At 40.4% G+C, this 27,464-nt stretch overlaps 1 protein-coding gene across 2 annotated transcripts in view; it reads left to right on the plus strand.

The window, feature by feature from the left end:
- MGAT4D (MGAT4 family member D) overlaps positions 1-27,464 on the plus strand; it is a 77,623-nt gene that overhangs the window by 29,036 nt on the left and 21,123 nt on the right. For both annotated transcript variants that reach the window (XM_029076695.2, XM_029076694.2), the window contains exons 3-8: positions 2,356-2,517; positions 5,517-5,657; positions 6,349-6,482; positions 8,215-8,261; positions 9,988-10,101; positions 13,972-14,047. In XM_029076695.2, the coding sequence (XP_028932528.1) occupies positions 2,356-2,517; positions 5,517-5,657; positions 6,349-6,482; positions 8,215-8,261; positions 9,988-10,101; positions 13,972-14,047 (674 nt within the window). The remainder of the gene's footprint in view (positions 1-2,355; positions 2,518-5,516; positions 5,658-6,348; positions 6,483-8,214; positions 8,262-9,987; positions 10,102-13,971; positions 14,048-27,464) is intronic.

The following is a 27,464-nucleotide window of genomic DNA, read 5'->3' on the forward strand; positions in this document are numbered from 1 at the left end:
TCTGCCTTGATTTGAGAATCTCATGTCGGACAGGGACTGTGAGCAACCTGATTATTATATGCTGGTTCCTAGTATAGTGTTTGGCACATAATACCACTATTATGTGGTATTAATACTTAACGCTAATACCACAATGATTATTATTATTGTTAATATTTATTATTACAATAATTGATACTTATGTGTATGTCTACATGTAATTCACTGTCTGTTTTGCCCCGAGTTCAGTCTCTGTGTTGTATCTCTCATGATTCGGCTGCTTAGGCTTCCCTAAAAAATAGAAGAAGAGTAAGTAGTAATGAATTGAAGAAGCCAGTTTTGTGTTGCTAAAATCCTGATTAGCTCTTAGCTAGTTGAATTTAGCCAGCTTCCACTTTGAATCCTCTTTCTCACTTCTTGAAATAACACCCTACTTATCAATGTAAGTAAAATAAAATTGCTACAGAAATATTCTGCATGTTTCAGTAGTTTCTCTTTTTCATATCTGTTGTTATTGTCTTTACTTTTCTATTTTTGAAAGATATAAAAATCATAAAAGGGGAAAAAACTAGGGTACTCCCGGATTTTGCATAGTTTCATCAGATTCATAATTATATCCCCGCAGTGTCCTTGCCAATATTTTATTACCCCCAATTCACACAAAGGATTTTAGAACGAAATAAAACAAATATTGTTTTGGCTGCTACCTCTGGACACGAGCCTGAAAATTCAGAGGGTGTGATTATTTTTTTCAGACTAAATATAGATAATATAGCATTTGGTTTCTGTTTAACCTCTGTAGCCAATGTTTACAGAGCTTTGCTGAGCTAAGTAAGCAGTTAAGCTTGCTACTCCAGAAAGAAACAGTGAAATTTAGAGTATAGGAAGCAGTAGCCTGTTAATAGCTCAGGTCTATGCATAGATTTTTGTAGGCTGAACACACTTCTAGGTTTTCCGAGGATCCAGTGTTTTAGAACTGGATTCCCTCTGTGGTGTTTTTTCTCTTCTTAGATTAGCAGATGATGCTTTGCTCACCAATTCAGTCTAGGCACATAATGGGATAATTTTCTCTAATGATTTTTAATCTCCTGGCTTCTAATGGTTTTCTTTCAAGTTTCGGTACCATAGGTAGCAAGTATGTTAAAGTCTCCCTTGACAATCTGCTTGCTGTATGCCAAAATTGGAATGAACAGAAAATGTACATGATGCATGTATTTTGTCAGAATGCATTTCCAACAACATTCCTGCACACTTCACAAGCTTCACATTGAATACAATCCAAAACAATTTTGAAATTAGAGAAAATCTATAAACTGATTTAATCCCCGGATATTCCCGTACTTCCCATTTTATTCAGACAATAATGTAATAAATAGTAAAAGGAGTACTTCATTGGTCTGTTCATTTCGTGCTCTTCCAAAGATGTAGGTCAGGCATATTCTTCTTAAGATACTCAACCCGATTTCCACTTGGAAGAAGTTTGGATGTAAATTTAACTATTGGACAGCTAATTAATTTAAACTCCATTTCACAGTTAGCCCTTTTATTTGATTACTAGTATTGCAGAGTTCTGTGTTTCACCCTTAAAAAGGAAGGGAAAATTCCACGTGAATGCTGATGTAAAAATACTGTTTAAATTCCAGACATGGGCATTAATCCAATTTCCAACTTCTGCTGTATAAAATCTCTCTATTTGCACTACTAACCAAACTTTCCTTCTCAATGGTTCAATCACAACCATGTTATCCACTAACACAGGAGTAGTACCTCTTGATAGACCATATTTCAAGTCCCTCTTATCTGTGTTTGAAGATAGGTAACAATTATTACTGTGCTGGCTACACTAACTCCAGGTTTTATTTTTCCTTTCTGTTCAAAGAGAGCTATCATGTATTGCACTCTCCCGATTGCTTAGTACAGTGCTCTCTAAACAGTAAGCACTCAATATATACCATTGATTGATTGATTGATTGATTAATGCTAAAGGGATGGAGAGACATACTGGATATGATTGTAAACTCCCTGAAGGATCGTGTCTATCAACTCTATTGTATCCTAGTCTCCCAAGTGCTTTATCCAGTGCTCAGCACACAGTAAGTGCTCAGTAAATACCACTGAATAATTGTAAATCAAGAAAAAATTAATTGATGTTAGAACTGGAAGACCTGTCAGGAGAGTCAATGGAAACATAGGGTTTCTACCATGCCTCTCAAAGTTCCTTTTCCCCATTCCCACACCACCGCACATACTATGTAATTTTTAACATGCTAAAAATGATTTCTAGACATTTCAATAGCAACAACAACATACTGGCATCCCTTTAATTTCTTTTGGAGAGGTGAGGAGTGGAAAAAAAAATTTACATTTTCTTTGCAGGAAATGATTTAGACACTTACCAAAACCAGATACTGGAACTGCGGGAAAGATTGTTACATGCAGAAAAGGAAAATCAAAAAAGGTCTCGGGAATTGAGCAGTGTCCTGGACAAAATCAAAGATGCCCTTGCAGAGAGAGCAAACACTACAACAAATCACACAGGTTTGTGTTCAGAAATGTTTACTTCTTTTTGAGAGCTCAGAGTCCCAGACACTTTTAGTATTAAGTCCTAATCATTTTCATGCACATCCCAGAGTCATTGTTATTGCTTCTTTCATTTCTAGGGAGACATTATTCCTACTGAAATCACATCCCTCTGAGCCTCCATGTAGGCAACCCCTATAGAGGGTGATGTCAAGGGTAGGGCTGAAGGTTATTCTGCTGGGCGTGCCAGAGTACGGCACTGACGCCAGTGCTGTTGCTTGTGACTTTTGCCACTTCCGGTGAAACAATTTATGAGGCTTTGACTTTGCCTCAGGCTCCCCTTCTCAAGGGCAAAGGGCACAGGATCTGGGAGCAGGGATGCCGGAAGGGGGAAGGAAATGGAAACTTGGAAGTGTGGGCCAACCAATGGAGAAGTGGCTGCTTCTGAACCACAGCCAGGAATTGCCAGGCTGCCATTCCAAGTCAGCCTGAACCCCAGCCAGTAATCTCCCAGTACCTCAAAAACAGGCCACTTTCTGCCCTAGTGTAAATAATAATGATAATAATAGTAATGATATTTGTTAAGTGCTTACTATGTGTCAAGCACTGCTCTAAGCACTAGGGTAGATATAAGCTAATCGAGTTGAACACCACATGGGGAATCATAGTCTTAATCCCCATTTTACAGGTGAGGTAACTGAGACCCAGAGAAGTGAAGTGACTTGCCCAAGGTCACACAGCAGACAAGTGGCAGAGCTGGGGTGAGAACCCGGGTCCTTCCGACTCCCAGGCCCGTGCTCTGTCCACTAGGCCACACCACTCTGAAAAGAGTGCAGTGTCAAAATATGCAGAGATAATTAGCATTTCCTATTAAAAACACATTGTTCAACTGGAGGCAAAAGTATTTCAATGCATTCATATTGAAAAAAATGTTTGCTGCATTATAGGGAAGTTTTTTTTTTCCTAGGAAAAAGCTACTTATGTTTTCTGTGCATATGTGTAAGCAGATCTTCATTTCGGTAGTGCAACATTTTCAATTCGTTTCTGAAAGCGTTTTAATCTTTCACAGCAAAGGAAAAGGAACTGTATCTCCGGACTGCAAATCTTTCCCAGTGGTAGCACAGATGCTAATATGATATTTTACCATCCTGGGGGCCTTGTAACCTATCTGTCTAATGAGGACACTAGAGAAGGGAAAAAATAATGAAGGATAAACACTTTTCAGCACTTCTGAAATGAAATGGAGATACAGTTCTGAAATGAAATGGAGATATTCAGAGGACTATCCCACACCAAAGTGCTGAAAGAGATAGTAGATGCTTATGCCAGCCGGAATTCGACTGAAGACACAAAGCTGTACCAATACTGGAAATTGGCAAGGGAAGAAAAATGTGAGATAAAGTTGGTAAAGCCGAATGGAACAAGTGCAGACTGGCATGAAATAGAAGGGCAAATTTGAGGACAATTTTAGGAAGAATAGGGAGATAGAAGTGTTGTTTGGGAAGGAAACATAACAGTGTAGTCATGTTTCCTTGCATCTAATGGATTCAGGTTTGCTGGAATTTGGCAAGGGGATAGGGAAGATAATTAAAGTGAGAGATAATGAAGGAATGAATGAAGATTTCGGCAGAGTTAGAGACGGGTAACTGGAGAACAGAGAACTGTGTTTTCTAATAGCATCTGGACCCAGTGTGGTTTTGCTAGCCTGATCAGGATTTCATCTGACTGAAACTCACAGTACGTGAACCTAGGGATGGGGCAGAGGGGAGTAGAAGAAGCAGTTTGACTGCCCGCTCCTCATTTCTTTAAGCAGGTGTCCTTCTCTGCCTCTCCCCAGCCATTGGACCCGGGGACTCTCCGCTCCTATAGCTAGTTCAATACTTTATAAATGCTATAAGATCAAGGGAAACTAAGGAGAAAAAAGCAGGGGGAGTATAAACTGTTACAGAAATGATGAGCTAAAGAAAACCCAGTGTTGAGAGAGATGAAGGAAGGGAAATGGGGGAACTGGGTGGGTGAAAGCCGCTTCAACATGATCCAGATTCGACCAAGTCCCTCAGCCTTTTTTCAGATTTGATCCCTGTGGTTCGCCTCCCATGTCTTTCCACTCTTACCTCTCTTCACCCACAATGTCAGAAAGGTCAATGTTTGATTTTGAAGTTATTTACCTAAAGAGGATGCTGCTGGAAAATTCTCTTTTAAAAAACAAACTCTTTTTAAAAGTCGTATTTATTAAGTGCTTACTATATCCCAGGCACTAAGTGCTGGGGTCGATATAAGATAATCAAGGTGCACACGGTCCCTGTCCCACATAAGGCCCCTGGTCTTAATACCCATTTTATAGATGAGGTGACTGAGACACACAGAAGTTAAGTGGCTCACCCAAGGTCACATAGGAGGTAGGTGGCAGAGCTGGGATTAGCTGATTCCCAGCCTCGAGGTCTTTCCACTAGGCCATGCTGCTTCTTGTTTTTTTAAACATTTGAGCAGTGTGACCATTCCTCGGTGGGGCAAAACCCATACTAGCCTTCTTGCTAAATCTCCTTAGGGACTTTTGTAGACAATCGGAGGGAACGGGAGAAATGTCGGGCAAAGCAATACAGTAAGTTTGGATAAACTTGCCCAGTGCAGAATTTGAGAGTCACTGAAGAAAATAAACAGTTATTGATGCTCAGTCCTTTATATAGCCAACTAAGTAAACTTGCAAGTTCAGTATTTCTTTTAAAAATGGTAAAATGAGGTATGTTCATAATCTGAAATATTACCATCCAATAAATTTTCCTCTTCTTCCATATTTATTTTAGTTTGCTCATACAAAGTATATGCAGTACTTAGAATGTAAGGGAAATTGAATCAACTTCTAGATTCAACAGTGAAATGAAAAAGTCATATCTTGGGAATCAAATCTTTGTGATTTGAAAACACTGAGTATGTAATAATCACCAGATCTAGCCAAAAGGTAAAGGAAAAAGGGGAATTCTTAAACAGATAACCTTGGAACCTTTGTCTTCTTTCAGATGACCTGAAATGGAAAATCTTAGATTGTTCCAAAAAACTCCCTGTACATCTCAGCAACATATACTACTATCTGCCTCATCTTCATGAGCATGAAGACAGTGTTTATCCAAATGTAATCATTGGACAAAGGAGAACTGGCGGTAAGAACATTCTTAGGGGAGAATTGTGTTTATTTTAAGTGAAAAAATTTTAAGGTTTAAATTAGTAGTAAGAGAAAAAGTAATCATTAGGTGTACTATTTTGGAGAGTACAGCAGAAATGTGAGACACATGCTCTGCCCACAAGGAGTTTATAATCTAAAGGGGGAGAAACCATGGAAATAATATCTCTAAAATTGGATCTGTGGTTGCATGTCTTTTTTTAAAGGTATACATTAAGCACTCTACTAATTGCCTGAATAGATACAAGTTGGGCAGGTTAGACACAGTCTATGTCCCACCTGGAGCTCGTAGTATTAATCTCCATTTTCCAGATGAGGTAATTGAGGCACAGAGAAGTGAAGTCACTTGCCCAAGGTCACAAAGTTAGTTACAATCAATCAATCATATTTGTTGAGAACTTAGAACCTAGGAAGGTCCTTCTGACTCCCAGGTGATTTAGTTGTCAATTTTTGATGTCCTTTCTCTTCTACTTTGTGAGCCCCAAGTGGGACAGAGACTGTGTCCACCCTGATTAGCTTGTAATTACCCAAGATACTTAGAACATTACTTGACACACAGTAAGTGCTTAACAATGACCATAATTATTATCTGGAAATAAAACATCATGTTGCTAAAGATCTTCTTTCTCTATTACCTGCAATGATTTGATTCTATACTTCTATTTCCACAGTCTCTTTGGTGATGGGCATTCCCACTGTAAAAAGGCAAAAACAAAGTTATCTGATGGAAACACTGAAGTCTCTTTTCTACGAGATGTCTGCGGCAGAAAAGGAAGACTGTGTCATTATTATCTTTATAGCCGAGGTAAGCTAATTAATATTAAACTATGCTTTTCCATAAAGAAAAGGGAAAATATGGGGACAACAAATTAAGAGCTAATATTATATTGCATTTTTCTGGTTCTTTTCTGTCAGGGTTAATTGAGGCAAGGATAATATCCTTAAGTATCCTCTGCTCCATAATGATGAATGGTTAGCCTGTAGTAACAGAATGGAAGTAAAAAATGAGTTACATTATCTTCACAGGCAATCATGCTGAGTAGGCACTCCAAGTTCTTTCACAGCAAGATATTTGAATTCTTTTTTAATATCTGGACAATTATGCTCTTTTCAGTTGAAAAAGAGTAAGAAAATGTGAAAGGCCATTATTGTGTCAGACCAGTGGTCCTATTCAGCTCGGTATTGTCTCCAACAGGAGCAACAGGATACTTGGAGACAGTCAGTCAGTCAATCATATTTACTGAGTGTTTACTGTGTGCTTGGGAGGGTACAATATAACAACTAAATTCTCCTGAAACTTTCCCCTTGAGAAGCAGCATGGCCTAGTGGAAAGATCTCGGATCTGGGAGTCAGAGGACCTGGGTTCTAATCCTGGCTCCACAACCGGTCTGTGTGACCTTGGGCAAGTCATGTAATTTCTTTGTGCCTCAGTTTCCTCAACTGTAAAATAGAGATTCGGTACCTGTTTTCCCTTCTGTTTAGACTGTGAGCCTCCTGTAGGACAGGGATTGTGTCCAGCCTAATTATCCTGTGGGCTTGAAACATATCTACCAACTCTTACATTGTACTGTCCCAAGCACTTAGTATAATGCTCTACATGCAGTAAGCTCTCAATAAATGCGATTAATTGCTTGTATCTACTTTGGCACTTAGAACAGTGCTTGACACATAGTAAACACTTCTCAAGTAGCATTTTAATTTTTTTTAAAAAAAAACATATATTCACGGGGTTCAAGTCTGCCTTTACAAATGATAGAAGAGCCTAGATTCAATCCTGAAGATCTGAAGAGTTTCCAAAGAGATTGATTATAATGCTAATTGTTTATACAGTGTCATCCTCACTCTGTCATCCTTGCTTTTTAACCTCTGGGAACCGAGCCGTGCCCTCCTTAAAATAGCAAGTCTCCAGGAAAAGGCACTCTATAGGATTTTCAAGGGCACAGTGAACAAGTGTGTGAGATATTTTCTCTCAACAGTGCTCACACTCACGGACACAGTCTCACTGTCAACAACACTGTCTTAGATCCAAAGGACACCTGTAGCTAGAAACCCAAATTTGTTCACACCAGGAATTTTCATATTATTATTACTCACTGTGAGTAAACTGACAAGTCAAAATTCTTCTGTGAACTTTATGCTATGAGTCTGACCCTATCTCAAAATGATCTCTAAGTAAAATGCCATCAATCCGATAGGGTGAACACAATTTCTAAAGTTCAAATAGCTTTGGGCAAATGAAATTCTGTTGGAGTGGATATGCTCTCTCCCCCAGATAATAGATGATGCTTTATTTGTAAAGGGATCAACTGTAGGACTCTCCATTCTGATAACAGGAGAGAAGGTGGCTTTTATTGCATTTGTTTAATTCCTAGCCAATGGAAACAATTATGAAAATGACCCTGATGGGAAGCAAAAATCTTGGGAATGAGAAAATGTATAGGCATTTCATACAATAGATTTGCATTGGATGGAAATTCGAAATTGAAAATTATGTAACATACTCAGTTTGGTAAAACTATGTTTTTCTCATTTCATAGATTGATGAAGAATATATTAATAGTGTTGCAGAAAGTGTTAAAAACAAGTAAGTATCTGTATCATTTTGACAGGTAGTTGTTTTTCTATGTTTGTAAGCACCTCTGCTGTGTGACCATGGGCAAGTCACTTATCTGCTCTGTGCCTCAGTTTCCTCAACTGTAAAATTGAAATTTAATACCTTTTCTCCTTCCTAATTAGACTATGAGCCCCATGTGAGACAGGAACTGTGTCTGACCTAATTAACTTGTACCTGCACCAGCACTTAGAATGATGTTTGATGCATAGTAAGTGCTCAGTTAAACACCAGCAAAAAAAAATTCCAAACCAAATAACAGGAAAATAACCCCAACCCTTTTCAGTGCTTTAATTTTCCTTGGACTATAACAGCGAGACTGCAGGCAATGCCACTATTCAAGTTTGGTCTGAAAGACCGACAGCAGTTTCCTTTCCCCGTGCATATCATCATGCTTACGATTCCTTGTTGCATCCAGGTATCGCTCATTTATCTGTGAGCGATTGGGTCTCCGACTCACAGCTACTTTGCAACTAAACTTGAATTGAGCAGTTTGGTTGCATTTCTTTGAGGATGGAAAATGCCTCCAGCATAGTGTCAGCACCCCCTCCTTGACCATTCATTTTTCTTTTCATTTTTGTGGTATTGGCTAAGCGCTTACCATGTGCCAGGCACTGTACTAAACCCTGGGGGTAGGGACTAGCTAATCCACACAGTTCATGTCCCACACTGGGCTCCCAATCTTAATCCCCATTTTACAGATGAGGTAACTAAGGCACAGAGAAGTTAAACGACTTGCCCAGGGTCACACAGCAGAAAAACGGGGGAGCCGGATTAGGTCTGACTCCCAGGTCCATTCTCTATCCACTAGACCATGCTAATTCTCACTGTTTAATAGTAAGGCATCCACACTTACTGTTAATATCTGAGTAGATCAAACACTACTGTAAGATCACTGAAAGTGAGATAGGGTTCCTCCTCAAAAATATTAATTGGCCAACTACAGTGGACAAAATGTTGTACTTGTGAACACACAAAAAAGAAAATCGCTCAAAGCAGCAAGGTGACACCTTCCCATTCCTCTCACCTCTGGAACCCAATAAACACAACAGTCCCAATGTTAAGAGGTCAATAAAGGTGGCAGTCCTTCTTCCATCTAGACCGTAAGCTCACTGTGGACAGAGAACATGTCTTCCAGGTCTGTCATATTGTACTCTTCCAAGCACTTAGCACAGTGCTGTGCATACAGTAAGCACTCAGTGAATACCAAGGATGTATCGATTGATTCTCCCATCTCTGATCCTGCGGTGGTCCAGGCTTGAGCATCCCCATCACGTCCATCATACCCATCGCCACCAGGGCACGTGCTCCTCTAAGAGAGGAGGAAAGAAGGCTACCTGAGGTCTCAGGTCTTCCAGGCAACCCATCCCCAAAGCAATACTGGTGAACCTTTTAGGAGAAGGGAGGCAGAGTTCTTAAAAATTTCCAGACATCACTTTTGGGGCTCAGCTCTCTAATAGTGGCAGGGTTAAAGAACACTTCTTCCACTTTCTTATCATAGACCCAATTTGCTCTTCTACGCCGCCCCTTCTATGTGCTATTGATGTTTACTGAGTTCCTACTGTGTATATGTCATCTTTCCGATTAACAGAGATACCAGAACTTGTGTATCCTGCTAGGAGGAAAAGTTCCGTTTTTCCAGTTAAATAGCCAGGAATGCAAATTTAGTTGTTTATCTCTTATTAACTTCTATTTCCAGCTTCCCCACTGAAGTGCAATCTGGAGTCCTAGAGATCATTTCACCACCAGCCTCATATTACCCAGTTTTCTCAGATCTCAAGGAAACTTTTGGAGATTCCAAAGAAAGAGTGAGGTATGGCAAATTGTGTGTCACTTTCCTGGACAAATTGGAGAAGTTTGTGTACAGTTAACTGGACTTGGCTTTCATATAGTGAAAAGCCACACTGAAATGGACTGAAGTACCAAATACTTTGTTTTACTTAACAGAATGTAATTGGAAAAAAAACAAGTACTGATTTTTTTCTCCAGCAGCTTTTCACAGAGGAATAATTAATAAACCATCCTAAACTTCTGCCTATTGATCTTCAAAAATTATATGTTTAATGTAATAGATTTGAAACATTTAGAGACTTTAAATAGTAGTGTAAAACCACTGCTCCTTCTTCATTCAGGTAACAGACTAGCTGATAGCAAAGGGCTAACACGTCATAATAGTTTTGTTAAAGACTATAATTTTATTATGGCAAATTTTAACTTAAAATTAAGTTCATCTGCCTGCTAACATCATTGGAAAATCTGGCCCTCTTGAAGGTGTAGTTTTGGGAAATGGAGGTGATTTCTTATTCCTTCCAAACATTTATCTTCAGTAAACATTGCAGAGGTCTCAACTGAGTAAAAACGGGGGTAAAGTAATAATAATAATGGTGGTATTTAAGTGCTTACTATGTGCCAGGTACTGTACTAAGTGCTGGAAGGGGAGAATACAAGCAAATCGGGTTGGACACACTCTCTGTTTCACATGGGGCTCACAGTCTTAATCCCCATTTTACAGATGAGGTAATTGAAACCCAGAGAAGTGAAGTGACTTGTCCAAGGTCACACAACAGATGAGTGGCAGAACCTGGATTAGAACCTATGTCCTTCTGACTTCCAAACCCCTGTTTTAACCACTATGCCATGCTTTTCAACTGACCCAAAATCTATTTCAACCAATGCTATCTGTTTAGAATTCTCCATTTCAATCCTCTTCCTCAATAACGTCAATTTTCCGGTGTGGGCAGTGATTGTCTTTCTTCATTGCTGAATTGTACTTTCCAAGCGCTTAGTACGGGGCTGTGCACACAGTAAGCATTTAATAAATATGATTAAATTTACAGAGTTGGGAAAGCAGAGGCAGATTAGAGGGCAAGGGTGGGGGAGATAAATATCGTGGGGGAACGGCACACCAACCAAGCCTCAGCCTTTTTGGAGAGCAAATATAAATAATTCATTATGTGTGGAAAATGAGTGCACAGTTACTTTATGAAGTGCTCTTTTAAATCATCATTATAAATCCTTCTATATACAGATAGGGGTGGATTTGGGATTACGAACTGGTGAAGTGGATCCAAGAATTCTCAAAATTGCTTAAAAGTAAACAACATTAGTCACAACTCATATACAAAATCACAAATTCCTTTTGTTCTTTCCCTCGCTTATGAAACACTTCTTGTAGCTCGCTGAATCGGGAAGCTGCTGGGTATTGTCAATTATAAATGGCACAATATATTATAAACCCGAAACAATCATTCAGATGTGGCAAACTGCTGTAGATTAATGAAGAGGATGATTTCTAAAGCAGAATCAGAATTGCAGAGTGATTAGCAGAGATGGGAGTAGGAGTGCAGCTTCAGACCACCCAATTTCACTAGAATGGGAGCCATTTGCTAGCAATAGAGTCAGGGTTCCCAGAGTAAATCGTGTCCTTTCCCATCCCTGTCCCTCTTTTTGTAGCCGGGATCAAAAATCTTCTTAAACTTTTGCACATTTCACTGGATTGTTCTCGAAACCAAGCTGCTTTCTTGGGGGTCCATTTTTAGCATCCCAAAAGCAGAGCTTTGCCTTACAGACAGTTGCAGTTTCTGCACCTGTACCGCGACCTCATATATCTCGTCGCCGACCTCTTGCCCACATCCCGCCTCTGGCCTGGAATGACCTCCCTCCTCATATATGACAGACAATTACCCTGTCCCCCTTTGAAACCTTAGTGAAGGCACATCTCCAAGAGGCCTTTCCTGACTACGCTCTCCTTTCCTTTTCTCCCACTCCCTTCAGCGTCACCTTGACTTGCTCCCTTTATTCATCCCCCGCCTCCCAGCCCCACAACACTTTTGTATATATCTGTAATTTATTGTTATTATTTTCTGTCTCCCCCTCTGGAATGTAAGAGCGCTGTGGGCAGGGAATGTGTCTGCTTATTGTTATGTTGTACTCTCCCAAGGGCTTAGTAAAGTGCTCTGAAAACAGTAAATGCTCATTAAATGCTATTGAATGAACGAATGAGTTTCGGTCAGAGTGATCCAGTGAGAGTGGGTGATCTGGCTGCCTTGCGATCTCACTTGAGCCCCCAGGCGGGGTCATTGTAGCCCTGGGACAGTGGATCAACTGCTCTTGGCCTTGCTTCTCTGGTGCCAGGCTTCGGCTACAGTGGGCAAAGTGTCTACCCAAACAGACTCTGGAAGTTCCTTTATTTTTGCTGATACAACTCATATTGACTCTGGACCAGACAGGAGAGCAGCTTCTTGACCTGGAGCCAGTTAGAATCACGAAACAGAAGAATTTCTGCTCCTCGACCCTCTTTGTCTCTTTCTGTCTCTCTCTCTCTTTCTATCCCTCCTTGCTTTCATGTCCCTTCCTAGTAATTTCAAGTTCTGAAGGCTGAATTAATCCAGCCTTGCTCCAAGCCACCCTTAATCCAGATCTTGTCTGGAGAGAGAAAGAGCCCTGGGCATATCACAGCCACAAGGGGCTTCCTCCTCCCCTTCCTTTTTTGGCTAAACCCACGGAGCTGCCAGGCACACTGGAGAAATAGATTGGGATATGGTTTGGGTGAGAGGAGAGAGTGCAGGGTTATGAAGGTGTGTGGAGAGGACAAGGGCCTCAGGAGCCAGGAGAGTTAGCCAGTCCAGAAAATTAATCAGTGGTATTTAATGGTATTTGCTAAGCATTTACTACGTACCAGGCACTGAACTAAGCGCTGGGTTAAATACAAGTTAATGAGGTTGGAATTTATTGAGCACTTACTACATGCAGAGCACTAGATTTGGAGAGACTGGCAGATTAGACCCTTGACACTGCTTTTTCTCCACAATTAAAAAGTGTTAAACTCCCTCACAACCTCTTGGGAAATGCAGTCCTTTCCCCTTTCGTGGCTACCTATACTGGTGTTATCTTCCATTTTCCCCACCTCTTCCCTTTTGTTCCTGGGTTTTCTCTTCTTGGATTTCCTCCCCTGCCCTTGGTCTGCCCGATTTCTTCCTCCTCACTCTGTACCTCACTCATCCTTTCCTCCCAATCATCTGCAGTTTGTGACTCAGGTAGTTTACTCCCCCACCCCCACCCCCATCTACACACTTCAGGTTCAGACTATAGGTACTCCTACAATAAAAAAGTGAGGTTAAAAAGGATCTGAATTTGAGGAGTATCTCTGAAGCACAGCAATGCTAAGACTAAAGGATAAGCTAGTGGTCAGTCAGTGGGATTTATTGAGTGTTTACTGTGTGCAGAGCACTGTACTAAGCACTTGGAAGTGTACAGCACAACAGAGTTGGCAGACACATTCTCTGCCTACACAAGCTTACAGTCTATCAAGTAAATTATTCAAATCACATTAAAGTAGTGTTTTTAGGCAAAAATCCCTGGGAGGCAGGAACATCTACCTCTGCCTTAGAAGACTAATAATACACAGAGAAATAGGAATGAAAAGGTAAATGAGGGATGAATTATTTTACTATTCTGCAGCATAATTTAGGGAGATGTCTTCAATCGACGGTTGACTTGGTGAATCTAATTATTTAAATTCGAGCATAAAGGTATATTTGCTTTCACTCGATCCAGGGAGCACAACAGCTGATTAATAAAAAATAGAGGATTTCAAAATTCTTCTAATTACAACTTAGTGGTTTGTTCATTACAAATTTGAAAATCATGGGAAAAATGCACAGATTTCTTTATTGATTTCTAGGTGGAGGACGAAACAAAACTTGGATTATAGCTTCTTGATGCTCTATGCCCAACCCAAAGGGACATTTTACTTACAGGTAAGCTTAAAGTATAAATTCTTAAAAGAAAACCAAACAATTATTTTCTACTCTAAAAAATTGGGTTGATCTTTATGTTATTTTTTTCAACTCTCTTTTCTGATATGTTTGTGTGTATATTCCTGGGCATGAACATGGCTCTGTGTAACTTTTCTTGGCTCTGTATTCATCGTTTGGCTGATTCTATATATCAACACAAAAAAATTCTGTTCTTTCACTAATTTCTTTAAATGTAGTACAGTTTATTCTCATGAGGTTTGCAAATTACAAAACAAACATTAAAAATCAATGTTCACAGTTTTTTTCACGTTTCCTTAGCCCCACTTTCTGACATTTCTTTGGATATTTTACCAGGTTTCTGAACTTTCAGCAATGCCAAATGTCCCCAATTATGCATAAGGAATACTTTGAATTCTCAGCTTTCTTTTTAATGATAATTATAGTAATTTACTGACCAGCTTGTCCTCTGGGAAACCTTAGAGGGTTGTTTTTCTCTCTCCTAATGCAAGAGAGTGGCAAAATATGACACACATCCACCAATCAAGATGGAAGACTGAACCAATCTGATTATTTCAGCTTTCACATTGACTCGGTCCTGATTAGTTCAGATTCGTGCCAAGGAAAACTGGTCCTTTAGGTAATGAAACATCTTAAAGGCATAGATGTTCTTGTTGGTAATGATAAGTTTAAAGAAAATGTTGTTTTTTTCCCAACCTTGTTGTCTGATTTTCATTTCATCTTTTACAATCCTCTATGTTTGGCATTTCTCTTTATAGATCGTTAGGTTTTATTCAGATTTCCTTCTGATGTGTCCAGGATATGTCCCCAGATATTTTCCTCAATATAGAAATGCACTCATTGTACTCAACTGTATTTTTTGGGGGGATATAAAGTGTGTCTGGTTTCAGGGTTTGTTCTCTAGGTATGATCTCTCTCTTTGGACTTTCTGTCCGTGCTTCACTAATTTAGGGTTACATAGTTGGTCTTTTTCCTGAGCTCTGGAGGAGGTGGACATGATCTCTGGGTCAGATGCCCCAGGCTCAGGAAAGGCCCCCCAGTCGAACCAATGTGAGCGGGCCCAGGGTGACAAGCTGAGAGGGGAATTGATCAATCAATCAATCAATGGTATTTATTGCGCACTTATTGTGTGCAGAACACTGAACTAAGTGCTTGGGAGAGTGCAATTTAATAGAGTTGGTAGACAAGATCTGTGCTCACAACCAGCTTGCAGACTGGAAGAGACACAGATTAAAATAGATCATGGATAAATAAGTAAGTGCTGTGGGGATGAGGGTAGAGTGAATATCAAGTGCTTAAAGGGTATAGATAATAATAATAATAATTGTGGTATTTGCTAAGTGCTTACTTTGTGCCAGGCACTTACTAAGCACTGGGTGGGAATACAAGCAAATCAGGTTGGACACAGTCCTTGTCCCACATGGGGCTCACGGCCTTAATCCCCATTTTACCGATGAGGTAACTGAGGCACTGAGAAGTGAAGTGACTTGCCCAAGGTCACACAGCAGACAAGTGCCAGAGCTGGGATTAGAACCAAATGTACAGGTGACACCAAAGGGAGATCAAATAAGGGAAATGAGGGATTAGTCAGGAAGGGCCTCTTGAGAAGATGTGATTTTAGTGAGGCTCATGTAATATCACAGAAACAAAGAGGACTTCTTGGTAGTTAACTTCCAGCCCAGGACTCACTGTACTTTTAAGGCTCACATGTCATCGCCAGTCAGCAGTTCTTGGAACAGACTAAATGGATTCTATGTGTTTCCTCGCCAGTTTACCCTTGCCAAAATACTCTGGCTAGCTTTTCATTTTTCATCTTCACCTGATTTTAAAACAGAATCTTGATTTACAAATTGTACAATGGTAAGGCATCATGTTTTCTAAATAATTTGTAGTAAAGTATGCTACTCAACTTGTGGCACAAGGGTGAGGCAGCTATTGTTTCTTCTTGTTTTACAAACAAATCACTTTATTGGTCTACATTTTTTAATCACAAAACTTCTACCGATCACACTTGACTACTGTGGCTATTAACGGTGAAGCACGCACATGTTTTCCTCAAACTTAAGCTGTGACCCCATGGAGTTTATTAATTCCTCACCTCTGCCCTCCCTCCACCTCCCCAGTGAACTCTACCTACCTCTATCCTAACCCATGCTGAGACACAAGAATAATTACTTTTTGAAGTTTTATTCATAGAAGGAACAGACAGGTAAGAAATATCCATTTGTCATCTATTGTGAACTTTTGTGAGGATACTGTTATTTCCGTCATCATTTGGGCATTAGTCAAAGAGTGCCGAGCACCCTTAGGGGATTTTCTTTGATTTTTGGCTGATGAAAATTTTACCTGGTCAACGTAGAGATTGCGTAGAGACTGCTATCCCTGGAGAGCTAGAAACTATGGAGCCCTGGGCCACCTATTGATGGGGCTATGATGGCCATAAAAGAGATATTCCACAAATGAATGAACCTTGACCTGGAGAGTCTCGCATTAAAACTGCCCTCTGTGCAACTCAGATAAATGGTTATATAAAGGCCATTAAGAGCCAATTCATGGCCGTGATTTAACATGGACCTTGAAAGGACTTATTTCTCTCATGGAAAATTTACGTTGGTGCTGGCCCAACATATTATTCCCAACATTGCCGTTTGTTGCTATGAGAAAGATTGGAAAATGCCAACTGATATTTTCCTGATTTAATATTACTGTAGATCCCTCTGGGATATAGTAAATATAATTGGTATGGTTGTTCAGTAGATAGTGCCCACGGGAGCTGAGGCTATAGCAGCTAAAGTAAATGCCACTGTTTTCACGCCTTAATTGTTTGGTGTGGTCATGCAGCTCTGCTCATTTCTAGTCACTGGTACGACTGATAACTTTGGAGCAAGACTGAAAAGAGCTAAGCGTTTCCAAGTGAAATAGTCTTTCTGACCTCCTAACTCTTTGAACCCTGTCTCCCCCTACCCTCCAACCCCATCCTTGCTTGCCTCCCACAAAACCTTGATCCCTGTCATTCCCACATGCAAACCAAAAAATTGGCACCTGTAGTGTGGCTGTTGCACGTGAAAATTTGTTTCCTACACACTATGTTTCTTTCCAATAAGCTATTTATTTTACAGAGAGTGTAGTAAATTTATTTAGACAACTCTAGATATGTTATGTACTGTAGAAAATTCACCCATCTCTTTTGGAATCTAGAAAATCTAGCAGAATCTAGAAAATATAGCAATGCCTGGAGAAGTCTGTTGGGCCCTATTGAGATATTCAGGAACCGGTTTTATATTCCAAATCCATTATTCATAGGTTAAAGTTTGAGAGAACTTGTCCTAGATTAAAATAATTCTCGGTGTAACAAATATCTTAACTCGAAATGCAGAATCGCTGTTTTCTTTATCAGTAGTAAAAGTATAATGATAATAATACTAGTATTTACCGAGTGCTTGCTATGTGCCAAGCATTGTAGTAAGTGCTGGGTAGATACAATGTAATCAGGTTGGACACAGTCCCCGACTCACATAAGGCTCACAATTTTAATCCCCATTTTACAGATGAGGTAACTGAGGCGCAGAAAAGTTAAGTGACTTGCCCAAGGCCACAAAGCAGATAATTGGCAGAGCCAGGATTATAACCAGGTTCTTCTGACTTCCAGGCCTGTGTTCTATCCACGAGACCAAGCTTCTTCTCTGAAAATAAAGAACCTGGTTTAAATACTATTGATCAATGCTATTTATTGAGCACTTACTATGAGCAGAGCACTCTACCAAGTGCCTGGGAGACTACAGTACAATAAAAGTAACACATTCCCTGCCCATAATAAGCTTTAAGTCTAGAGAGGCATTTCTTTTTTAAGTCTGTGAATACTCTTACTGGGGCGGGAGGTGGTGAGAAGAAGGCAAAATCATGAAGTAACCATATAGGCCTAAAAGAATGAATCTACAACTAATTATAATAATAATAATAATAATGTTGGTATTTGTTAAGCGCTTACTATGTGCAGAGCACTGTTCTAAGCGCTGGGGTAGACACAGGGGAATCAGGTTGCCCCATGTGGGGCTCACAGTCTTAATCCCCATTTTACAGATGAGGGAACTGAGGTACAGAGAAGTTAAGTGACTTGCCCACAGTCACACAGCTGACAAGTGGCAGAGCTGGAATTCAAACTCATGACCTCTGACTCCAAAGCCCAGGCTCTTTCCACTGCGCCACGCTGCTTCTCCAATGTATTATGTAAGTTGCAGGGTTGGCATATCACATCCACATATTATCCACTGTTCATTTGAGTTTTCAGAAGCAGGACTTCAAGGAGTTGCTACACTTAATATGTGGAAGAAGGGCCACAATTCTATCACAGAATTGTACTCTGTGATATTCTAGTCTATCACAGTAGTTTAAATGTCAAATTCAGTAAGCCTAGTGCTTTTGGATCAGCTTCTTTTTGTAGTTGGTAATGGCTTTATTAATCAATAGAAGGTGGAAAGGGTATTAAAGATAATTGTGTCTATTTCGCTGTGGGCTGCCAAGCATCTGGCAGGCCATAAGAGGCCCCAACAGTCTAGCAAGTAAAGCCAAATTACCTAGCTGTAAAGCAGTTTAAAAGTAGGCAGCCTAATCCCAGCAAGGCAGCGCCACTTTGCCATTACTCCCTGCCTTCATTTAGTCTTGCTTCATCCTAAAATAATTGTGTTTTTCCCCAAGCTGAAAGCATCTTTGAGAGGTTCGGTTACAGTAATTGTTGGGAAGTGCTTTCTAACAGCCCCTAGGGAAAGTGAAGTCAAAGCCTGAACTTTGACAGCTGCTCTTACCATCCTCATTCAGAATTTATGTTTTAGCTTCGGTCTTATTAGTCACGGGCATTGTTTCATTCAACTACTTATAATGAACCTGTGCACCTAACAAATCGATTCTTACTGGCTGTAATTAACACATTTTACTTGATGACATTGGAAACCAGGTAGGAATAATCTCTTCCTCAGCTCATTTAACGGAAGAGGAAATGTTCGGCTTGGTTTCTGAGAACAGAAATTTAGATAAGGATCATTTGAAAGGAATGGAATAAAATTATAATGAATTTGAATGCAAAAAATAAAAGTAAACCAAAAAAATAAAATATTAAAGGAGCCTGTAAGCTCACTGTGGGCAGGGAACTTGTCTAACAACTCTGCACACTGTAGATGCTCAATAAATATGATTGACTGAAGGATTCATTCAATTCATTCATTCATTCAATAATATTTATTGAGCGCTTACTATGTGCAGAGCACTGTACTAAGCGCTTGGAATGTACAATTCGGCAACAGATAGAGGCAATCACTGCCCATTGACGAGCTTACAGTCTAATCGGGAGAGAAGGATCTGATCAGAATGGTCCAGTATGTGGATATGCAAATTCCTTCCAGTGCAAAATCCAGACACGCACTCTGAGTCTTATTCCCTAACTACCTGTAGGAGTTTGGAGGAAGTGGAAGCAGAAATCCAGAGGTATAGCCCTTGTTTCTAAATGTTTTACACTTGCTCCTTATTTGCTTAGAACAGTGCTCGGCACATAGTAAGCGCTTAACAAATCCCAACATTATTATTATTGCTGTGTTGCACTCTCCCAAGCGGTTACTGCAGTGTCCTGCACATGGCACTCAATAAATACCATTGACTGATTGATTTGGTTGTGGCAAAAGTAGAACACTTCTTTCTTCTGGATCCTACGCAATCCAAACATCCTTTAAAAATAATTTCACTAGGCTTTGCAGTGATTCTAAAATGGCAAAAGCTCAGAACACTTTGGTATTGGGTGCCTTGGCGAAATGGTGGCTTGACTATACCTAAACAAGATATCCCACTGCAAGGTCAGACCTAAACTGCCAGGTGACTCAGCAGGGAGCATCTTGTCCCCGCTCCTGCAGCTTTCAAAAAGCGCATGCCCCGTGACTCTTTTCCTCTTTTGCCACTCTCTCCATCAGAAGCAGTGCTGGGGGAAGGGGAAAAGAGAGGATAAAGGATGCTCCCAAAAGCAGCTACTCTTGCTGGCACTCGGTGCCTCCCCTCCATCTTAGACAGGTGTGGACAGAACGTGGTTTTGTGTGATATCAAAACTATGTCTTTTTTTGTTTTGCTTTCGATGTTCAATATGTTGTTGGCCATTTTGATTGCCAACCCACGCTAGGCTAATGGTTTGAAGGAACAGTCAACCATAATGCCAAGAACTTTGCTGAGCCCAGCACAATGGATTATTTTTTTCCAACTGTTTTACCTCGTTTACTCGCCTGGCACCGAAACTCATCTGTCACCTTTTTGCCTACTCCCTCAAACTCTGAAATCTCCTGCATTTTATCCCCATCTGCATGACATTTCACCGCACAGAAGAGCTTGCTGCCATTTGGAAACACAGAAATTTCATTCTGCACCTTCCCTCTCCTGGATTATTTATGACTCTGCTAAATAAAATCCATTTGATGTCTGGTAGATTCCACTATTTACACTTCTCCATCCTGAGAAATGGATAGCTATTCTAACCCTTTTTCCCCCCTCATCCTTTAACCAGTTTTCCATCCTTGAGAGAATATTTCTTCAATCCTGAGAACTAGAGAAAGGCCTTTTCTAAATCTAAATACATTATATTCACCAATTCTCCTCTGACCACATGGTTATTGACCCTTGTGAAAAACTCTAGAGAAGATGATGTCAGTCCCCCAAACTCTAGAGAGGATGATGTGTGTTTCTAAGTTCTCCTTAGTCCTAAACTTAATTGAACATTCTACCAATTTACCAGACAGAGAAATGAGACTCTCTGTATTTCTCAGGATCGTATCTGGAACCTGCCTCCTCCTCCACATCCCTTTCACAAACACATAACAAATACCAAAATTGGTGTTATCATTATCATCTTCCATATCTGCCCTCTGCCCCCACAGAAGCCTGTGACTTCTAGACCCTCTTCACCTGTCCCAAACCATTGTGTGCCACCTGGATCCCTCATCCCTCTCCAGCCTTGCTGTCGAAGTGCACAACCTCAATGCCACACTGTCTCCTGACTTAACTCCCAGGCTGCCTTCTCCTCGAATCTCACACTGCCAACTCCTCGATATGGATCATCCTCACATTGCACTTCCGCTGCTCTTGCTCTCATGCAATTAGGAGTTGTTGGTAGCAATCCAAAATCCAGAGTGATTTTCAACTCACTCTGGCCTGCTATAATTCAGCTCTCTCTTCTGATTCACACACTACTTTTCTTCCCTCATTGATTTCCACTCCCACAGCTCCAGACATTTAACTGTCTCCTGAAGCTCCCAGAGCTGTCACCATCCCCTTCTTTTGCCTCCTAACTATAAATCATTTTGTCGCATCTCTCTCTCAAAGATTCTAAACTCTTTGAGAATGAGAATCGTGTCTTTTACCAGCCATTGAACTCTTCCAAATGCTTAGTACAATGCTCTTTGTGAATAGGTGCTCAATAAATAACCAATAAGTAGCACTTATTGAGCACCTACTCTGTGCAGAGCACATGGGAGAGTACAAGGGAATTTTTAAACATAGTCTCTGCCCTCAAAGATTTTGTAATCTAGCAGGGTAGATAAATAAATTACTGATAGAAGGATGAAAGAGAGTATAAAGATACGAAAGAAACTCTACCAGCAAGAGCAGGGAGCCCAAGTGTTTCGTGGCAGTTTGGGGTTAGAAGGAAAATGGGAGACTAATCAGAAAATGCTTCCTGAAGGAGATGTGATTTCAGAAGGACTTGGAAGATGGGGAGAGCAATGATCTGCCAGATGTGAAGGGGGAGGGAGATCAAAGAGGAAGAGAGAGTGTGAGCAAGAGGGTGGCATCGCGGTAGGAGCAATGAGAATGAGGACTAAATTGGTTAACTTGACTGGAATGAAGAGTGCGAGCTGGCTCGATGTAGGAAAAGGGACTGGATAAGCAGAAGGGAGAAATCTGATTGAGTGCCAATGGTTAGGAATGTCTGCTTGATTCAAGAGAGGTGGGCAACAATCAGAAGTTTTTGAGAAGTGAACAGGCTTCTGCAGAACAAACTTTTAGAAAAGTAATCTGGAGTGCAGAGTGAAGTAAGGATTGGTGAGGGGAGATTCTAGAGGCAGGGAGCTAGAAAATCAACGAAGTAGTCAATCTGGGGTAGGCTACTGATGAATTAATTAATTGATAAATCAATTGTTTGCAACATGTAAGCCCTAGGACTTTGTCAATTTAATTATTCTATATCTACCCTGGTGATTAGCCCATCGTAGTAGAAGTACTACTCGTAGTAATAATGTTTTTTAAGTGGCTGTTATGTGCCGTGGCCACCAAGGGACTCATAATTTAAGAATAAAGAGAATTTGAAGGGACTGGCAACAGATACATAAGGAAAGATAAAGAATAGTATAAGCACAGAGACATTATAAAAGAGAAAGGCAACAATAAATAGAAAAAAAGACTCCTGAATAGTATGTCTAGAAAAGCAGAAATTCAGGTTCGTCATGGATCAATGTCCAAATCGGTAATTAGTTAATACCATAAATAATAAGAAATTACATTGATTCCCCCCTCGATAGGTTGAGCACAATCCCTGTCTTTCAATATCAGTGACAACCATACAGCACACACCAGGTTTTTGGAGACTCTGCCCAGCCCTTCAAAACCCAGGACAATTCCAGAAAAGGTCACCAGCTGCAATGTGTTGTCACAGGAGAACAAGAGATCGTTTATCTAAGTGACTGCTCTAACCTTGAAAGGCAACGTAGTTTTGTTTGAATTGTGATACAGCATAAGAGGTAATTTTCCCTCCAGTGAATGAGTACTTTGTTACGATATTATTCGGTGCCACTGTCCCAGATCTGATTTCTGGAGAGACTGTAGCTTCAAGGGCATTTATTTCTCTGTTCATGAGATAATTTGGGGCTGAATTTAAATACACCTATAAATGACAAGTTTAATTTTTTTTCTTATAAGATTTAGCGTTTTCACAGTTACATGAAAATAGAGTTGTTTTATTGTCCATGTTCTCCATTTTGGAATAAAAGCATCAACTGCCCCAAAGGTGAGTTTTTTGGTGGGTTTTTTTTGAAAAATAAATTATCAAAGATCATTCACAAGGTGTCTCAAATTATTAGTCCACTTGGAATGCTGAAGAGATTGTAATGATTTCCAGAAAAGTAATGCAAACTGACGGTCCCTGGTATGAGCCTAAGCTTTTACGCTTGATTCATGTCAGGGAGTGAAGTTTACAGATATAATAATAATTATGGTATTTGTTAACTACTTATTCTGTGTCAGGCACTGTTCTAAGCGCTGGGATGGATACAAGCAATCAGATTGGACACAGTCCCCATCCCCCTTGGGGCTCATAGTCTCAATCCCCTTTTTACAAATGAGGTAACTGAAGCACAGAGAATTGAAGTGACTTGCCCAAGGTCACAGAGCAGACAAGTACCAGAGTCAGGATTAGAACCCAGGTCCTTCTAACTCCCAAGCCCATGCTCTATCCATTAGGCTGCACTGCTTTTCTGGTCCATCCTGCTCCTTGTCTTTCCTGCTTAGCCCCCAAGTGCCAGAATTTGCCAGCACTTCAAACTAGGGGAAAAATCAATCAAAGAGTATTCTTATTTTTAAAGACATTTTCTAACCAAAGCCACCAGTTAATGAAAGGAGATAATAGTTACAAGATCTCCATACAGCTCTGGAGGGTGATTTAGGAGAGCAGAAAGCTGGGAAATAATCACACACATTTTGCTCAGAAGTAAAGGCCTCTCACAAACCTTGTTCTCCTTGATCTGGCACTATCCCATACTTACCCACTGGCCTGTTTTCACTTTTATTGCTACTGTGACTGTGACTCCCAAGACTCTTTTGTGAAAATAGGTTGACTTGAAGCAAATTGACTTCAAAATGATGCCCAACCCCAATGAAAAGTGAGGGACCACTGTTATTATTACTAGTACTATGGTATTTGTTAAGTGCTTACCAAATGTCAAGCACTCTTCTAAGCACTAGGGCAGATACAAGTCAATCAAAAAAACAGTCACTATCCCAGATGGTCCCTGCAGTCTGAGTGTTGGAGAGAGCAGGTATTAACTCCCCATTTTACAGATGAAGAAACTGAGGTACAGAGAAGTGAAGTGACTTGCCCAAGGTCACACAGCAGGCAGCTGACGGAGCTGGGATTACAACTCAAGTCTTCTGACTCCCAGACCTGTGTCCTTTCCATTAGGCCATGCTGCTGCTGGGTAAGATTCTAGGTAGCACATAGGATTTTGAGAGTTGTTTCAAAAGTTGTAGACATCTTTTGAACTTAAGACATCACCAAGTTGGCTGACAATTTGGAAACCTTGTGAACAATATTATGCTTTGTATTTTCCCAATAAGCTCACCCTGGGGACTTGTTAAAGCTTTTATTCCCAACAAAGAACATGGATAATAAAGCAGCTGCTTAGCCATCTGGCTATTATAAAAGCAAAAATCTGATAAGGAGTGAAAATTATACTTGTCATATAAGGTGATTTATCCCTCTTTTTAAACAAGGTCATTTAAACCTAACAGAAACCTCCTTTGTACTACAGGAACAGAGAAATGCCCTGAAAACTACCGTTTCGTCAGGTAGCGTGTATTGTGGTAGAGTAAGGACAGTGGTACAGGATGGTGTTATACCAGGGTTCACGTTCACTGTAGGAGAAATTGCCTGCAGAACAGTATTGCAATTCTAACAAAACAAAGTTCCTTTTCAGGGTTAGAGCAGCATCTAGATACAGTATCAATTGCTCTCCAGTGACAGCTCCTCCTGACAGCTGGTGACCTGCTCTGGAACTGACCTGGGCTCTGGCCAGGTGGGCAGGGGTGTCAAAAGGTGTGGGCTGGATGGTTGTCACCCACATTAAAAGCTCAGGGTTGTCTGACCCCTCTGCCTCACCAGGATTTTAGAGGAAAATCTCGATACGGCATGAGCATGGTCTTGGGAGTCAGAGATCGTGGGTTCTAATCCTGATTCCACTTGTCTGCTGTGTGACCTTAGGCAAGTCACTTAACTTCTCTGTGCCTCCGTTACCTCATCTTAAAATGGGGATTGAGAATGTGAGCCACATGTGGGATAGGGACTGTGTCTAACCTGATTACCTTGTATCTACCCCAGCACTTAGAACAGTGCTTGGCACAGAGTAAGGGTTTAACAAATAACATTATTATTATTCTTAATGGTAGCGTATTGAAGGGTCCCCTCCTTACCCTGTGATTTACTGAGGTTTCCTTCTCTATCGTCTAATGTTTTCTGCTCAGATGATCGATATTGCATTTCTACTTTAAGAATTTCAAAGTTTTGAGCAGATTCAAACAGCTGATGTTTAAAATGTAAATTCTTCTTCTCATACTGATCAGTCACTTTAAAAATCAACTGTAATCACTTTTATTGTTCATTTGGGGATGCTGAATAGAAAAAAATTACTGATCCTTTCTTAGACCTATATTGGAATTGTTTATAAGTTATTTCAGTAGCTCCTTGCTTTAACTTATAATATTTATGAGTCTATATTTTCTATGTATTTTCTAGGTTATGTTCAGTATTATAAAAATTCAAGTAAATGAACTAACAGCACTGAGATAAAAAGCCCTGCAGAGGTTGAGCAGAAATACCTATCTGTTGGCTTAAGAGAAAATCTAATGAATGCCAAATTATATTTGCCCTAAATTTTTCTCTTAGGAATGTATTTCATAACTGAAAGCCAATACTCCAAGCCAATTGGAATAATAGTTCTTATGTAGTCTGGACTACCTTTCTTTTGTGAGTTTACAAAAAATGACTCATGAAAAATTAAATTTCACTATGTACCAGTAGGACTTACCTGTAGACAGAGTAATGATTATGCTACTGTTTAATTGTTTCAATTAGAAAAAAAACTTGTGGTGGGTTAAGCTGTATCTCGAGTGACTAAATTTATTGTTATTAGCAAACAAAATAGTACTTAAAATTACTTGCTGATTCTTACCGCCGATCTGCTCGGATAACAGGACTGTCCTGCTTAGGAGTGCTTAGTACAGTGCTTCCCACAGAGTAAGCGGTCAGTGAATACGATTGAATGAATAAACAGACTGGCCCCATGTGGCTGGGTGCGACATCCCAGCATCATCTGGTAGACGCAAACTTCTACAGCAAAGACTTGAGACTTTTATAATCAGAGAAGCAGCGTGGCTCAGTGGAAAGAACACGGGCTTGGGAGGCAGAGGTCATGGGATCGAATCCCGGCTCTGCCACTTGTCAGCTGTGTGACTGTGGGCAAGTCACTTCACTTCTCTGGGCCTCAGTTCCCTCATCTGTAAAATGGGGATTAAGACTGTGAGCCTCATGTGGGACAACCTGATTACCCTGTATCTACCCCAGCGCTTAGAACAGTGCCCTGCACATAGTAAGCGCTTAACAAATACCAACATTATTATAATCAAAGAAGTCGAAAGTCCTAATTGATTCCTAGACTCCTCCCTTTAGTTGCCAGTCAAACAAAGAGTCTTTCAGGGTGAGCAAGTTCCTCATTTCTCTTGCCGATAGTATGCGGAACATGAGGTGAACTCTTCTCAGATCATCTCTTCTCCACAGAAATTCCTCCAGAAATCTCAGGGGAAATTCTTCTCCTCATGAGGCTAACAGTACTGATTGAGAAGCAGCATGGCCTACTGGAAAGAGCCGGGGTCTGGGAGTCAGAGGACCTGGGTTCTAGTCCCGACTCCTCCACTTGTCTGCTGAGTCACCTTGGCAAGTCAAGTCACTAAACGTCTCTGTGTCTCCCCCCTGCACCCCATCTATGAGCTTGTTGTTGGCAGGGATTGTCACTGGGTGTTGTTGTGTTGTACTTTCCCAAGTGCTTAGTACAGTGCTGTGCACTCAGTAAGCACTTAATAAATGTGATTGAATGAATGAATGAATCTGTAAAATGGGGATTAAATCCTCCCTCCTAAAACTGTGAGCCCATGCGGGACAGAGACGGGAACTGTGTCCAAACTGGTAGCTTTGTATCTGCCCCTGAGCGTAGAACGGTGCTTGGAACATAGTAAGTGCTTAATAACTACCACTGTTATTGTTATTATTATTATTGTTAACATTATTATTCCTCTTTTGTCGGTAGTATGCAGGAATCCTTTTCTTGGGAAGTCTTTGTTTTGATGCTAACATGCAGGAACCTTCTCCTCGAACGGTTCTGGAGATGACTAGATTGTCTATCCTTGGACTGATGCAGGATCAGTGTGGGGATCTTGCTGCAATTTTTTGCAGCTGGCACATCGTGTCCCCATTGGTCCCCTGGACCACTGGTAACACAAATCACATATCTGCATAGTATACATTAATACATATCATTGAAGTAGCTGACACCAGAACATATTTTAAAAATGTATAAATCGTCATCAGTGGCAACCAGAAAAAAAATCAGTG

The sequence above is a fragment of the Ornithorhynchus anatinus genome, chromosome 12 (genome assembly GCF_004115215.2).
Source record: "Ornithorhynchus anatinus isolate Pmale09 chromosome 12, mOrnAna1.pri.v4, whole genome shotgun sequence".
Lineage (NCBI taxonomy): Eukaryota > Metazoa > Chordata > Mammalia > Monotremata > Ornithorhynchidae > Ornithorhynchus > Ornithorhynchus anatinus.